This window comes from Nomascus leucogenys, chromosome 3 (assembly GCF_006542625.1).
Source record: "Nomascus leucogenys isolate Asia chromosome 3, Asia_NLE_v1, whole genome shotgun sequence".
Classification (NCBI taxonomy): Eukaryota; Metazoa; Chordata; class Mammalia; order Primates; family Hylobatidae; genus Nomascus; species Nomascus leucogenys.
In genome coordinates, this window is record NC_044383.1 from 83,535,117 (window position 1) to 83,552,566 (window position 17,450).

Here is a 17,450-nt window from a genome sequence, read left to right on the forward strand (position 1 = left end):
TTTAATTTTCATATTAACTTATGGAATCTATGACAATGAATTATTTTATTTTATAGATTCACTATGTTTTTAAAGTAATGGGACTCAAGCAAAGGCCGTTTCATCTTAAAGAAAGCATAACTCATTCTGTCAAATTGTTTCTGGTCTAGGCCTGACTGAGTTCTGAGTTTCCCCATGTCTGTACTTTTTATATCAAACTCATCTCCAACACAGAGGGCCTTCTGCCCTCCTACACCTGCATGACAAGACTGCCACTGTCCTGCTCTCACGCAGACTCTGTCCACCCAGACTGTGCCCCTCAACAGTGATGTTCACACTTGGGGCCTCTTGCCTTTCATTGCCTGCCTGCCTGCCTGTGCTGGCCATGCTTCTGCTACCAGGCTGGGCCTGGTCATGGGGCCCAGTTTCTTTTTCCTCTTCAGTGTGTCCTTCGCTATCTTCAAGGTTCACCTTGCTCTTCCTCCTGATCTGATAAAGAATGTCTCGGACCTGTGATTTCCCCAGATTGGACTCCTGTGTTCTTTCGTTCGACATTGATGGTTCTCAGTGAGGCTGCAATACAGTCTTTCTCTCAACTATCCTACGGATTCTCTTTTGCAACAGCTACTACCTTCTACTCATTCCTTCCTCCTCCACAGTCCTCTCTTCTCTCACGAGTCTTCTGAGACTATCAGGCGGCTGGTTCTCCACCACAGGGCCATCTCTCTACATCTCTGACTTCTTTGCATGACTGCTGCAAGCTGGGCTCTCTAGGCCACTTTTCCTACCTGAACTAAGCCCTGTCCCCCTCTCTCTGCTGCTTTGATTCCTTACATGCTTGATTTCTGTTTTGAAACTCATCTGACATTTATTGTTTGTAATGATCCTTGTGTAACCCAAATCCTTTGATATGACTACCTGGGCATTGGCCCAAATCTTCTCTGAAATTTCTATTTGGGTAAAAAAAAAAAAAAAAATCTGTGATCATTGTGGTGAAGAGTGTATCTTCTTTGATAAAAAATATTATTTGTATGACCAGCTTGGCCAACATGGTGAGATCCCGTCTCTACTAAAAATACAAAAATTAGCCAGGTGCGGTGCTGCATACCTGTAATCCCAGCTACTCAGGCTGAGGTAGGAGAATTGCTTGAACCCAGGAGGTGGAGGTAGCAGTGCACCAAGATCGTGCCACTGTACTTCAGCCTAGATGACAGAGTGAGACTCCATCTCAAAAAATACATGTATAAATATATATATAAATTGTGTGTACTGTACTCACAGGTGTTACAAAGTAGAAATAAAGGATTCATAGTTCCCTAGTTTTTTATACTATGATGAAATGAAGTTAGAGAATGCAGTGCAAAATATGCTCTTTAAACATCAGTAGCCAGACTGAAATTCACCTAGTACAGATAGTCAGCAGTGCCATCAAATTTATGTATATCCTTTGCAGCTCACTGACAGTGTAGACCCTGGCTCCTCTTCGCCAGCCCTACCAGCTGGCTGGCAGTGTTCCTTGTCCTATCCCCTTGACAGTAGAGTCTGGCCCTGACAGTGTTTAGTCCTGTGCTTCAGTTTATGGGTTCCCCCATGCCAGTCTCTGTGCCCCATGGCTCTAAAAGATGTTTAAAGTTAACTTTGACTATTCTTTTATTTTTATTTGGAGGCCGCCAACATTAAATCCTTAAATGCAACTTGGGTACTTTCTGGACATCTAAACTCCTCATAGTACCACTTGTTTGAGGGATCTGACTGTCTCTGTGTCAGTGACCTGGGGTAGCTGCTTGAGCCCTCGAGGTCCATTTGGTTATAATATCAAACATTTGATTTCAGATGGTGAGCCATTTGCCAGTGAACGTGCTCTTGTGCTCTTGGCTCATTATTCTTTTTTTTTTTGAGACACGGTCTTGCCCTGTTGCCCACGCTGGATGCAGTGACACAATCATGGCTTACTGAAGCTTCAAACTCCCAGGCCCAGGTGATCCCTCCACCTCAGACTCCCAAGTAGCTGGACCACAGGCATGTGCCACTGCAGCCCAGCTTTTTTTTTTTTTTTTTTTTTTTTTTTTGGTAGAGACAGGGCCTCCCTACGTTGCCCAGGTTAGTCTTGAACTTCTGGGCTCAAGCAATCCTCCCACCTCGGCCTCCCAAAGTGCTGGGATTATACGCATGAGCCACTGCATTCAGCCAAGCTTATTATTCTTGAATCAATTCATGAAGAAATATTCAAAGGCCTGATGCTCTCAGGATGCATGTTTACAAATTAAACAGTTTTTTTAAACCATAAAATGTATAAATGTGCCAGCAACATTTAAAACACCAATGAAATGACAACATAGAAAGATGTTTCTTGTGTGTTTCTGAAAAATCTGTCTACAAAAGGCTTAAACTTCCAGATTTGCAGGATTCCCCCCAACAATTCCAAATTTCATTAGAATATTTTACAGGAACATAGCAAGACACTGAAAATCAAGAATAAGCCTCGAGTTTTATGGTATTAATGGAAGTGAATGGCAAATGAGAATGTTGATATATACTGATTAGAATCTTCTTTCTCACCAAGTTTCTGACATATAATGGACACTTAAGAAAATGAGAAGTGTTTGTAATGGGAGATCCAAGCCAAGTGATGAAAGTGACTTATATGCTGAGTATTGTACAAAAACAACTCGGTTTAAGTCTGTCTCTCCCTTTTCATTCATTCATTCATTCATTCATTCGTTTATGCTTCTCCAACATTGAATTTAACAAAGCCAAAGAACTTAAATTACTGGATTAGAATTACTAAGTTTATTTGTGTGAAATATGGTTAATCATAAGAGCTAGTTTATAATCTGTTGTGCTGCCATGGTTTTATTATCACTTTAAATATGTGAAGTATTTAATACTATATAGCAAATTTCTTATCAACTATAGCAATCTCTCAAAATTTACATCACTAACACACAATGTTGTATTACATAAAAATGGTCTGCGTGTGATGGCTTTATCATGAATTCAAAAGGATAATTATATTGGGGAACACCTTCATCTCTTGGAGGCATATTGCCATCATATAAATTCTGTACATTGTCTAAATATCAGTTTACCAAGCACCTTCACATATCTTATCACATTCAGTCTTCTGTAGAACCCTATGACATAGGTATTATCATACTTGTTTTACTGAGTATCAGTATGTTGATAAAACTGAATATCAGTATGTTGGTTTTTCATAAATGCACAAATATATTAGGTTGCAGAAACGGGTCTTTTTTGACATCAAGTTCTGTGTTATTTTCCTTGTGTCACATTTACCTCTATAGGCATATACCAATTCGTGATAGATAAAAGCATCAGAATTTCCCTGGCCATTTCAGCTGACTTCATCCTGGTAATGCATCCTTATTGCATGCAGTAGCTAGGAAACAGTGGGGGGTGTTGTGACCCACATAAGGTCACTCTAGTCCATATTGCCATTGTGATACAGAAGGGTTTTCTTTTATTGACCAAATTGGTTTTCTCTCATTTTCCAGTGTTGTTATACGATATAAGCTGAATATCTCAGTGACCACATGCAAAGTTCCTTCAACATTTAGTAGGACATGTTATATAAATATGCAGGGGCTATCATTTTATTTAAAAGTTTCATGTCATCAATCCAGCATTGAGTAATGCTCTGATGCACTCCCAGCCGTCAATGACTAGATGGATGAATATTGTCTTTTGGCTCAGAGACTATGATCAAACCATTGAAGGGAAATTATAGGGTGTTATTCTATAACTATACGTGTGTTTTGCTCAAATATGAGGAGACCAAGAATGGGTTTCATTTTTCCTATAGCATCATTGGCAAGGGTGGTGCTGTTTTTTATTGTCCTGTAGGACATTTTCGCCATTTAAAAGTTTTGTATATACTAGATATGGGATGGGAATGGTATATATACATATAACTTTTAGGTTGGGGGGTACACGTGAAGGTTTGTTATACAGGTAAACTGATGTCATGGGGGTTTGTACAGATTATTTCATCACCCAGATATTAAGCCTAGTACTCAATAGTTATTTTTTCTGCTCCTCTCCCTCCTTGTACCCTCCACCATCATGAAGGTATACTTACCTCTACGAGGTAAATAAATATAAATATACCATCATATATAAATAAACATATATAAATATAAATATGCCCATTATATATAAATAAACATATAGAAATATAAATACACCACTGTATTCCCTCATGGAGGGAATGGTACATTTAAAGACAGTCCAGAGATAAAATATATGTGAACAATTTACTAAAACTTGAATTTATCTTTTTTTTTTTTTTTTTTTGAGATGGCGTCTCGCTCTGTCACCCAGGCTGGAGTGCAGTGGCGTGATCTTGGCTCACTGCAAGCTCCGCCTCCCGGGTTCACGCCATTCTCCTGCCTCAGCCTCCCGAGCAGCTGGGACTACAGGCACCCGCCACCACACCGGGTAATTTTTTGTATTTTTAGTTGAAATGGGGTTTCACTGTGTTAGCCAGGATGGTCTCGATCTCCTGACCTCGTGATCTGCCCGCCTCGGCCTCCCAAAGTGCTGGCATTACAGGCATGAGCCACCGCGCCCAGCCATGTATAAAATCTTATTCTGGGATTCTAACCAATATTACCTTGAAGCAGTCACCTTGATAAATTTGAAATTTGTATTCTTTGGCACAAATTTTATTTTATTTTTACAAGAGATGGTATTATTATTCAGTTTCATAATATAATCTGATCAAAGTTGTTCCTAGGGAGAGTGACTATGATGTAACCTAGTTCTCTGCATTGGCCCCACGTGCATGTGCGCTTTCATACATGCAAACATTCATGCAGACATTTCTGCCGAGCACAGAATTATAGACAAAAAAATGTCACCTTGTTTTTCTGAAAAGAGATTTATCAAAACTATCTGTGCCTCAGAAACCTGTGACTTGGGTACTAGATTAATTTTGGTTGCATCTACCACTTCTAGGAAAATTAGAGAATTCTACTTTAAAATATTTTTGGTGGATCCATAGGTGACATATATCCTAGAGAAGGAGGAGACTCTGTCATCAACTAATTTATTTTACAAATGAGAAGCCAAATAACTGATCCAATGTAAGCCATATACTCACGTTGCCCTTTTAATACTGGCTTTCCAAAGATCAGCTTACACTGGTGGCTGAATCTCACAGGTAGAGAGGATATCACAAGTTATTAACCTCACCTCTTATCCTATCCTGATTTTCTCTTCATCTTGATGTAAAATTTACCTTTTAAATAAATCCTCTTTTGTTATTGTTATAAGATTGAGCAAAGGGGTAACTCAGGTCACTTTTCGTGCACCCCCACTAAATATCTGGAACTTACATGTGGCAGGTCTGAGGGTAGTTTTTGTTGTGCTTCTTCCAGTCCTGTGTGTTTATCCCCATTTGTGGGAAAGAGACACCTTTAGCTGCAAGGGCTTTTCGCTTTTGGAGCTCTGAAGTATGTACTTTAAAAAATATGTTTAAAGATGATTAACAGAGAACAAATCTTATGCTAAAGGTGAACATAATAACATTTACCAATCTTTCAATTTCCCAAAGTTTTAAAGGAACAATGAAATAATGTATTATTATCATCTGTGATAAGCTGAATATTGTTTTAAAAATCTGTCAGGTTTTTTTTCTTACAGTATATGAGCCTGGGACCTCATCAGATTTGGTTCCATTGAAATATATTTCTAAGAAGAAAAAATAGCCTATGTGTCTTACATAAGTCTGTAGTCAGCTATAATGGTTAATGTGCAATCTCCCTTGAAAGATCTGTCTTACAAGGAAAATGTTGACACAGTTTTAATTATAGCACTCAGGTGAGCACTGTTATAATTTTTAATATTCCTCCATGGTAACATTTTCATTGTTCTGGTAAAGGAAAATGCTCTGATGCTGCGTCCCTAGTTTCTGGTAATTTTGGATTTTATGGGAAAGTTGTCTTTTGGAACTGAAGCTTTTCATTTGTTCTCAAAGAAGAGAATGTAACTGTAAGATCTGTCACATTTATTTATTAGTATATACTTTTTCTCCCTATGGCAGTTGCTATTCTGGTTTATGACATCATTATTTCACCTTACATGATTCACGTTAAAGAGATGAGCTTCTGTGTAGTATCGCATGGCAAATCGCAACACCTGCTCACTTGCATTACGGAAACATCACACTTTTAAAGAAATTGTATGTAATATTAAAAGGATAACATGCTAAAGTTTTATGTTTATTAGAATTCAGGGCACTATAAAATAATATATAAAACAATGTGCTTTAGAATGATCACTGAACTCTTTGAGAACACAAATTAGAAGACAAAGAGCATGCTCGATACTCTGTTTAGAAAGGAAAAGATTCATCTATGCATCGTCATCCATTCTATTAAAACATGCTTTTAGCTGGGCGCGGTGGCTCACGCCTGTAATCCCAGCACTTTGGGAGGCTGAGTGGGCAGATCACGAAGTCAGGAGATCGAGACCATCCTGGGTAACACAGTGAAACCCCGTCTCTACTAAAAATACAAGAAATGAGCCGGGGGCGCCTGTAGTCCCAGCTGCTTGGGAGGCTGAGGCAGGAGAATGGCGTGAACCTGGGAGGCGGAGCTTGCAGTGAGACGAGATCGCGCCACTGCACTCCAGCCTGGGCGACAAAGTGAGACTCCGTCTCAAAAAAAAAACATGCTTTCCTGGCTTCCTACTTCTTGTTGCCCAAGAGCTCATCAACATGCCCTGCTCTTTGATGGAGGTTCAGGAGTGAGTTTTTGACTTGCTCCTGTGCCCTTCGTCTTTTTCTGAATTTGCGGAAATGTGGAATTTATGCTGCCTTTTGTGCACTGAGGGGAGACTGGTGCCCTGGCTTATCTCAATGGGATGACAAGACTGGTAAGGATATGGACACTTGTGTCTCACAGCGTGGGATTCTGCAAAGAGGAGGGCTCCATGTGCACCTTCAGCAGAGCTGTCTGCAACCGGATTTTACATAGGAACATAATAATAGCTGCCCCTGGCCAAGGAGCAGAATAAAGGTTATGAGCAAAAAGACCAGTCATTGCTTACTCAGCTCTTCATGATGAGCTCTGTGATAAGAACATCCTTTCAGTGAAAGACAATATTTGTAGACCAAGACAAAAAAAATACTTGTTACTTTTAGACAATGACATAGGGCTTTATTCTTTGTTAGCACTGCTTTAAAAGATTTGATCACTCATCTGATGAGAACCTGCTTTTTAAGGGCACTCGTATTTATATATATTTGCAAGATATAAAGACAGTTCTATGGAAGAGTGCAATGATGTTTATTCTTGAATTTGGGATGTCTTCATAATTAATGTATTTTCTGGAAATCTGAGAATAACATTTTCATTGTTTTGGCATTCCTTTGGGGTCATAGTGTGTAATATATATGGATATATACAAGCAGTTAGAATTCAAAACATCCACTTCTTTAAAAGGATCAGGAATTTTAGATATCAAAACAGCAGCTTCTATATGAGTGTGTTTCACATGAACAATAAAGGAATTAGAATCACAATATGAGGACTTGATAATGTTAGGAATATAACTTTTTTTCATATAATTGATATATTTCTGAAATACATATGATTAAATTGCATATTTTAATTGAACTAGGGCAACATTTGTAGCATTTAGGATTATATACTATTATGTTTAGGATTATATATCTATATTCTACTCTGTAGAATAGCAATCAGTAGGGATATGCTGAGAAAACTAAAGAGAAGGGATTATCTGTTCTGTGTATTTTTGGGTCAAGTTTAGTTAACAAGAAATAATCTAGAACTAAAATACATTTAAAAAATAGACCGGGTGCAGTGGCTCACACTTGTAATCCCAGCACTTTAGGAGGCCAAGGCAGATGGATCATTTGAGGTCGGTAGTTTGAGACCAGCCTGACCAACATGGTGAAACTCCGTCTCTACTAAAAATACAAAAATTAGCTGGGTAGTAGTGGCGCACACTTGTAATCCCAGCTACTTGGGAGGCTGAGGCAGGAGAATCGCTTGAGCCTGGGAGGCAGAAGTCGTAGTGAGCTGAGATTGCGCCACTGCACTCCAGTCTGGGCAACAGAGGAGACCCTGTCTCAAAAAAAAAAAAAAAATTAAATGTGAAATATATATTCTCATAAAAAGGGAAGCGATAATTCAAGACTCAAGACATGTCCTTTCCCCTCAGTATTTGTTCTTTATTACAAACTCTTTAATTGGTATCATAAACCTATGGTCTTTATTTCTGAAGTAATCCATAAATGAGGCTCATTGAAAAATACTGCCAACCTATTTTGAAGCAAAGCATTCTTATTTTTAAAGCAGAATTAATTTTTCTAATTTATTGAATATAGAAGTTATGTTTGGGCCGGGCGTGGTGGCTCACACCTGTAATCCCAGCACTTTGGGAGGCCGAGGCAGGTGGATCACGGGGTCAGGAGATCGAGACCATCTTGGCTAACATGGTGAAACCCCATCTCTACTAAAAATACAAAATATTAGCCAGGCGCGGTGGCGGGTACATGTAATCCCAGCTATTCAGGAGGCTGAGGCAGGAGAATGGCGTGAACCTGGGAGGCGGAGCTTGCAGTGAGCCAAGATAGCACCACTGCAGTCTGGCCTGGGCAAAAGAGCAAGACTCCATCTCAAAAAAAAAAAAAAAAAAAAAAGAAGAAGAAGTTATGTTTGGACTTAGTGCATTTGCCTGGATTTTCCCTTGAAATAATTATTGATGGAAAAATAATGACAAGTAGATATAATAAAAAATACATTGTATAAGTTAAAAACTGAGTTTCTAGTTCTAGCTTTTCTGCTAATTCATTGTATGACTTGGGTTAAGTCAGTTAACTTGTCTGGATTTGATTTCCACTTGTAAAATTGAAAAGCTTGAGCCAAGTGGACTCAGCTTTCTTCTTGCTCAAATATTTTATAATTTATTTGAAGGTTTAAAACACTACAATGCTTATTGCTTTGCCAAGAATCTCAAATAGAAGTGACCAACACCAAACATGTGAGGGAAGAAAACAAGGGCTTATGTATCTAAGTTTAGGGCACTGTGTGCTGCAGTGTGGAGCCTTGAGGGCTTATAAAGGCCTTATAAGAAAGCCATAAAGATGAGATAATAAAGTAGAAAACTGAAGCCCGTGATAGATAAATAAATATGTGTGTATGTATGTGTGAATAAAGGAATTGATACTATTTGTTTAAGAGAATCTCAGAAATAGCCTAAAAACCGAATATTCCATTTATGCCACAAATATTTATAGCAAACTATGGGTCAGGTGCTGTTCTTAGCAAATATCTGAGGATCAATTGGTTTGAAGTTGGATTAAGCTGTAGCTAATGTTTCTTTTAGGAAGGAACAATTCTCCATTGTGGTCAGATGAATTGGGTCAGGCAGGGTGCTTGAGAGACCTCCTGTTGTACATGGAAATGAGGGTCCGCTGTGTTGCAAGTGGTTTAGGAAACGTTTTACCTAATGGCCATGTTTCCTAAGCACTCTTTTGTAATGTCCTCCTAAACTGAAACTGTTGTTTCTTTTCCACTCTTGCTGGCTTGGCCACTAAAAAGGCTGCATGCTCCATTTTCTTCCCCATTATATCCTAGAGTTTAGGGTGATAGGGATTTCAGTATGCCAGAATAAATAAGATAGAATAGGATTCAGCTTACCCTGAGTTGTGCTTTCTTGGTGTAATGCCATTATTTTAAAAGCCACCAGTTCCAAGAATAATTTTTTTCAAGCTTAAGCACCGAAATATACCACAAAGCTAACTGTTGTCTTTGGGTTCTATGATGCCCTAATGATAAATCAGCTTTCCTCTTACTGTAGTAGTCTTTAAGCCCCTTTAAATGGGCTCCAGGATTCCCTCCACCAGCATGGCAGTGAATAGTGTTAGATGAGGTTCACAGCACAGAGGTGATTTTGAAGTGGCCCATTGTTTTGAATTTTCTTTGCCATTTTTTAATTATTTATTTGAATAAACAAGAGTTATCTGTGATTTCAGTGGGGTTTCTCCTTTAGATTCTTATGAATGTAAAAACAGCACAGTAACACTTTTACATTTATGTGTTTATTAGTGCAAAAGCAAAAATGCAGAGTGTTTCTATGGCTTACTTTATGTTATCAGAATCAGCCATCGATTTATAGACTATATAGAACCAAGGTTTCAAAAAATGCTACCTCATCCGTAATATTAAGCTAATTAAGTATCTTATATCATAACTTAAGCATTACTTCAACTTCATTGGATGTATACCTGCTTAAATTTAAAAAACAGAGTGAATTTTCTCTGATAAGGCAGGAATTTACCATAGTGGATGGAACAGTTAATAAATACAGCTTCCTAGAGTAACTCAATTCATGACAATCTGATAGGAGAATACTGTTATGAATGGAAATCTGTCCAAAGCCTTCCTATTCAAAGTGTGGTACATGGACCAGTGGCATATGCAACAAGGACTTTGTTGGAAGTGCAAACTCCTCATCCTCCAGTCCCCTACCTACTGAATGAGAGCCTACATTTTGACCAGAAACCACTGTGTAATTTGTGTACATGTTAAGTTTGTAGTTGGTGACAAGATGGTTAGTTGTAAATTAGATTCACCTTTGATCTGGAAAAAATATAAACCCAACAAGTAGGGATGACTTGTATAGTCTGAAAATATTAATAAATGATAAAAGTTGAAAGTTATATGAAATCTATGAGAAGTTAGAAATGTTGGGAAGAAATAAGATAAAAATATCTCAGAAAATGCAAACTAATAGTTATGCACAAAATATTCTGTAGTACATAGTATTTGGAGAAATTGAACACAGAAAGCATCATGACACATGTGATGTGGGATGATAGTAGACCACAAACCAGAAATTAATCAGTAATAAATCACAGTGGTCACTGCTCCATGGCCAATTTTATTCTTTAGAGATTTTCTTAAAAGCATAGCATAGTTGAGGCTTGTGTGCTTCTCACGCAGTTAGTAACACTGTTTGCTAGAAAGATAGAGATAAACCGGAGGGTGTTCAGAGATGGGCTGGAAGATTGATTATGGCATAGGAAGAACTGATTTATGAGGAGAGAGAAAAATAATTAAATGGGCAGCACTATGCTATAAAAAGAGCCTATGGAGACATGGATATTTATCTAATGTCTCTAGTGCTGTTTCCTGTAGTATCTATGTGAAAGATGCAGAACTGTAAGGAGTAAGAATGCCAAGAAATTGGTTGCAGAGCAAAGCAATATCAGCTAGAATTACTTGATTAAATTAGGAACAATAGCAAATATTACGTTTCAGAAATTTTTACCTGGTGCATAAGAAATGACCTTGAGCCGGATGACTTTATCCCTGAGAACTTTTGAAAACACTGTTTTCAAAGAGTGGAAAATTATTTATCAAGTTGCTGAACAATCTCCCCAGAAATAATTGGAACCCCATCTCTTGAAAATTCCAAGATTAGGGTAGAAAAAATCTAGGTTGCGGCATGTGAAACTATCTCCACTTCTGGCAGAGACCTGGTGATTGATGAGTACCATTTTTCCATATCACTCATTTCTTTTGCAATATCTCTGATTATTGCAGATATTACCATACATAGATAATTTTTTGTCAGGTTGATATCTTATTTAGTTAAAAATGCTACCTTCTGTAAAAGCATCTAGAGCGTATCACTTGTTTGACCTCTACCGTGTCTGCCTCCTTGGCACCTAGCGACATTCCTTTTTCATTTCCCTTACTCTGCCACTCATTAAGAGATGCAATTCATGACATAGCAGAAGTGAATTCACTTCATTCAGAAAACTAAAAAGACAAGCCCAAAATACATTTTGCCTTTTTGGAGCCCTTTTTCAAATAGATGCAGAAACTCTGAATGGCTGATATCATCTAGTGCTTTAGAGAGTTTAGTGATACTTTTCACCAGGTTGAAAACCCAGTTTGTGTTTGCCAAGGAGCAGTGGTCTGAGAATACCACATTTCCTTTTCCCTCTCTCAGTACACTTCCCCCGATCCCCCAGTAAAATCTGTTATCTGAACAGGGAAGCCCAGAATCCTGATTCCATGGTTCAAAAAGGAAGTAAAGCATGATAAAATTGAAGCAGGATATTTTCCTGCTTTGCAGGCTGGAACTGGAGCACAGGCGATGGAGCTAGCTGGCTATTTCGGTGCCGGCAGGGGCAAACTCAAAACAGGCGCCTGCTGCTGTTGGTGTGGGGGTGGTTGTGGCACCTCTAAGAACGGATGGAAATCACATTGTTCTGAATTGCTTATCTGATTGCTGGGCCAAATGCTCATTCTACTTAGTAACATTTCTCAAATTTGTAGCGAAACCTTAACATTATAAAAGAACAGATAGGAGCCATTTCAAACCATAAAGGAAGAAAGGAAAGATACCACAGAAAATTCTGAGAGGAGTCTTAGCCAACTGCCCATTACATCTGGGACTGGGTGCAGTCTAGGGGCCTTCCAGCAACACTGAGGAGTGGCCTTGGCCAGATGCCTTCAGTTGTCCCGGGACTTTATTCTGGTCCCACATGGTGGCTAAACCTCCATGAAGAGAAATAGAGCCAACATTCCTTTCACCTGAAGGAAAGAGAGAGATGGCAAGGTTGCATCCTGTCCCCTGCAAGAGGCATAGCTCAGAGGAAAGTCTGAGGACAAGAAGAGACAGATCTGCATTTTACTCACCCTTCTGATGTATCCTAGGCAGGCTCCCAGAGGAAGATCCCAGGCAGGCCCCCAGTTTCCCTGACCCCTTCATGGGCGGGAACTGGAATGTGGGTGCTGGAGCTAGCCAGCCGCTTCAGTGCCAGCAGAGGTAAACTTCACTCACTCGAACCCACTGCACCCAACCCCTCATGGGAGGGAACATGCAGGTGGGTGGGTATAGGACCTGGCAAGTGCTCTTGGGCACTGGCAGGAGCAAAACTCTGTGCAGGCCCCACCACGGCATCTAGTGGGGAGTGCCTGTAGCCCCCAAAGCTCCAGAAGGAGTGTTATAGTCTGCCTTCTTTTATCTTTGCCATCTGTGGACAGCTTAAATATTAACAGCTCAGTGGAGGGTCACCCTCTTGGCACCTGAGTTCTTGTCTGGCATTCAGGAGGAATGAAGTCACACAAACAAGTTGAAGATCGTAAATGTGGGGGATTTTATTGCCAATGAAAGTGACTCTCAGCAGAAAGGGGAGCTGGAAAGGGGATGGGGTGGGAAGGTAATCTTCCCCTGAAGTCTGGCCATCCCCTGCTGGACTCCTCTCTGAAGCTATGCTGTCAAGCTGTTCCTCTGAAGTCAAGCTGCTTCTCTCCGACTGTAGTCTCTGATGTCTAGCTGCTTCCTCTCCTCTTGATATTCAGCCACTTCTCCTCTCTGCTGGCTGTGTCAGGGGTTTTTATGGGTACAGGATGGGGGGTGGGATGGGTCATGGGTGGTTTTGGAAAAGTCAACATTCCAGCGCAAAACAGGAATGTATGTTCTCACTTTGGGCTGTGGTGCCAGGCTTGAGGGTGGGGCCCTTGTTGGGGACCCACCTTCTTCTGCCCAGAATTTCCTGCCTCCTGTCCCTATCAAAATTATTTAATATTCTATTTATTTGCTTCATTTTTTCCTGCTAATTCCTTCAGACTCACATTCACATTGTCTGGGAGATCTACTTTAATGTAAGTGCTGCTAAGAATAATTCATATCAAATATGTTGACTGAGATGTTAGATATACTTCATTATGCTGGTGTGTGGGAAGGTTTGCCAAACTTAACTATCGAGTCACACTAATTAAATTACTTTAGGTGCTCCATAAATGAATTGTGGTTTTTTCGTTGATGATTTTTTTTTTTCTGAGATGGAGTCTTGCTCTGTCACCCAGGCTGGAGTGCAATGGTGTGATCTCCAGCTCACTGTAACCTCTGCATCCCAGGTTCTAGCAATTCTCCTGCCTCAGCCTCCCAAGTAGCTGGGACTACAGGCACGTGCCACCACGCCCAGCTAATTTTTGTAGTCTTAGTAGAGACAGGGTTTCACCGTGTTGGCCAGGCTGGTCTCAAATTCTTGACCTCGTGATCTGCTTGCCTCAGCCTCCCAAAGTGCTGGGATTACAGGCGTGAGCCACCGTGCCTGGCCCTGATGAATTTTTTTAATTTAAAAAAAAAAAAAAGGAGGCTGGGCGCGGTGGCTCATGCCTGTAATCCCAGCACTTTGGGAGGCCGAGGGGGGTGGATCACGAGGTCAGGAAATTGAGACCATCTTGGCTAACACTGTGAAACCCCATCTCTACTAAAAATGCAAAAAATTAGCCAGGTGCGGTGGCAGGTGCCTGTAGTCCCAGCTACTCGGGAGGCCGAGGCAGGACAATGGCGTGAACCCCAGGGGGCGGAGCCTGCAGTGAGCCGAGATTGCGCCACTGCACTCCAGCCTGGGCGACGGAGTGAGACTCCGTCTCAAAAAAAAAAAAAGGAGAATTTCTTAAAACTAAAGCAGGTACATTGTCATAAATAACAAAATTAAACAATAATTTTACTATTTAATAATAAATATATAATTTTATAAAATTTTATTATAAATAACAAAATTAAACAATAATTTTTATTATTTATGACAATGTACCTGATTTAAAGAAATTCTCATTGCTGATATCAAAATATTATAACTCCTTTCCTTCTTAAAAGAGATCTGAAAGGAATAAAAAAGTTAGGATTACTTTCTGCTATTATGTTCATAATACAAAGATGATCTCCTCTATATTCTGTTTTTGTGAAAATGACTCTAACAAATTTCCAGTATCTTACATGTGCAAATAACAACTGTCTTCAAGGTAAAAATTAATTGAGAGAAAGAAATTAATAGGTTAGAATCTAACTTTTTCTTTTCTTGCTTCCTGTTATACTTACTAAAGGGATGTGGGGTGGGAGGCGGAGTCTTTTTTCTTTCTAAATCATTCTACTAGTGTTACATTGATTTTCTCTCAAGTACACCCTGTGGTCTCAGATGATCACATATTTTCTTACGTTACTCATATTGATACAGCACCTTGGCTTATGGGTTGACATATATTGCTAGAGCTTTGATGCCACTGCCCACCATTGACATTTCCTGGTGGTGGGGTGTACTGTGAGCCTCTTATGCATGAAACATAAGGGAACAGGCTGTTTCACAGCAGTATTTTCATTCTTTGAAAATCAATTATTGTTCACCGCAAATGGTATCTGAAGCCCCCGTCAGTGTTGCTTCACAGTTTCTTACCCCTACAGCAGTGTCTTGAGTGCTTTTGTGTCTTTGCTGAGACAGAAAAAAAGTTCCTCACGTGGGCATCAAAATATTCCAGTTACACTGTTTGTAAGAAAGTTTGTATTATTACGTGCCTGGAAGAATACAGGTAACCTACCTATATGCTGTTGCTTTCTCTCTTTCTTTCTTACCTTTGTGTCTCCTCTCATCTCGCTTCCCTCTGTTTCAGCTAGCTGTGAGGTGGTTGGAACACAACTGCCACTACCAGTACATGGACGAGCTCCTGCAATACATCCGCTTTGGCCTAATGGATGTGGATACTCTCCATACAGTTGCCCTGTCCCACCCCCTTGTCCAAGCAAGTGAGACTGCAACAGCCCTTGTCAACGAGGCCCTGGAATACCACCAGAGCATCTATGCACAGCCCGTCTGGCAGACTCGCAGGACCAAACCACGGTTCCAGTCAGACACTCTGTATATCATTGGTGGGAAAAAGCGCGAGGTCTGCAAGGTCAAGGAACTTCGGTACTTCAATCCCGTTGATCAGGAGAATGCTCTCATAGCCGCCATTGCCAACTGGAGTGAGCTGGCTCCCATGCCTGTGGGAAGGAGCCACCATTGTGTGGCAGTCATGGGGGACTTCCTGTTTGTGGCAGGAGGGGAAGTTGAGCATGCCAGTGGCCGGACGTGTGCCGTGAGGACTGCCTGTCGCTATGACCCCCGCAGTAATTCCTGGGCAGAGATAGCACCTATGAAAAACTGCCGGGAGCATTTTGTGCTGGGTGCCATGGAGGAATACCTTTATGCAGTTGGGGGCAGAAATGAACTGCGCCAGGTTCTGCCTACAGTTGAGCGATATTGCCCCAAGAAGAACAAATGGACTTTTGTTCAGTCCTTTGACAGATCCCTTTCATGCCATGCTGGATATGTGGCTGATGGTCTTCTTTGGATATCAGGTAGAACATACCTCATGTTGGATTTATCAAAACACACTTTCATTGTGGTATATATTTAAAAGTCAAGCTTTAATACTGTGGCCATGTGTAATTGAAAGATTGAACAAAGCATGCCATTTTAGCTAATTAACATTCATTTATTGAGCACCTACTCTAGAGAGCAATGTAATTGGAAATAATACACCTTTCTGTGACTTTCTGAGTGATTAATGGAATAAAAATTCAAGGTGGAAATTGTTGGTCCATCACAACTGTTTTTTTCTACCAGAACTTCTCCTGTCAGCTCTTGATTATTCATGGATTGTATTGCACAGCTTGTGGTTTATCTAGGTCCTTTGCTTTTTCTTTCACCCCTGGCTGCCTGACTAGAGCCATTTCATCAAAGACAAGGCAAGAGAAGTATAAGCCCAGTTCATCCATTTTTCTGGGTATAGCAATAGGTATATATCCAAGTAATCACTATGCTGTGCATTGAGGGAAGCGATTTAAGTTACCGAAACAAAGTTGTCGTTGTTGCTGTTTCAGATGGGGTCTCACTCTGTTACCCAGGCTGGAGTGCAGTGGTGCCACCTCGACTCACTGCAACCTCCACCTCTCAGGCTCAAGTGATCCTCTCACCTCAGGCTCCCAAATAGCTGGGACTACAGGAGCACACCACCACACCCAGCTAATTTTTGTAATTTTTGTCGAGATAGGGTTTCAGTACATTGCCCAGGCTGCCCTCGAACTCCTGAGTTCAAGCAATCCACCAGTCTTGGCCTCCCAAAGTGTTGGGATTACAGGCTTGAGCCACTGTGCCCAGCCTAAAACAAAGTTTGTTTGTTTGTTTGTTTTTAATTATCTGTGAATGGTAGTTGCTTGTGCCACTCCAACCCTTCATTCCTATTTACTCTCCTATTTTTACTGATGGTACAGTTTGAGCTCTAGTTTACCTTTTCATCTCTTTTGAAAACCTTTTGATTATGGAAAAAGTAGGGGGACTAAAATAATGAACCCCGTGTACCCACAACCCAAAATCCACAGTTAACTACTCCTTGCCAATCTTGTTTTCTCTACACCCACAGACCCTTCATGCCCCTCCGGGCTGCCTTTTTGCTTATACAGAAGGAGTCTGTGAGGCATATGCTATCAACATCACATTATCAATCTGTGTTTTCAAGCTTAGTTTTGAGAAAGGCCCTGAGTGTTCTCCTTTGAAAGGTTTTTCTATCAGGAAGAAAGCTGCATTTTCTCCCAGTTGGAAGATACTCACATTGTAACCCAAATGGAACTTGTTGGATTTC

The 17,450-nt window shown here is 40.3% G+C and overlaps 1 protein-coding gene across 5 annotated transcripts in view; it reads left to right on the top strand.

Annotated features, from left to right (window-relative positions):
* Window positions 1–17,450, top strand: part of KLHL32 (kelch like family member 32) — a 227,001-nt gene that overhangs the window by 182,305 nt on the left and 27,246 nt on the right. For 3 of the 5 annotated variants that reach the window (XM_003258357.4, XM_030809479.1, XM_030809478.1), the window contains one exon: window positions 15,441–16,167. In XM_003258357.4, the coding sequence (XP_003258405.1) occupies window positions 15,441–16,167 (727 nt within the window). The remainder of the gene's footprint in view (window positions 1–15,440; window positions 16,168–17,450) is intronic. The other 2 variants (XR_004029329.1, XM_030809480.1) reach the window with 1 other exon arrangement.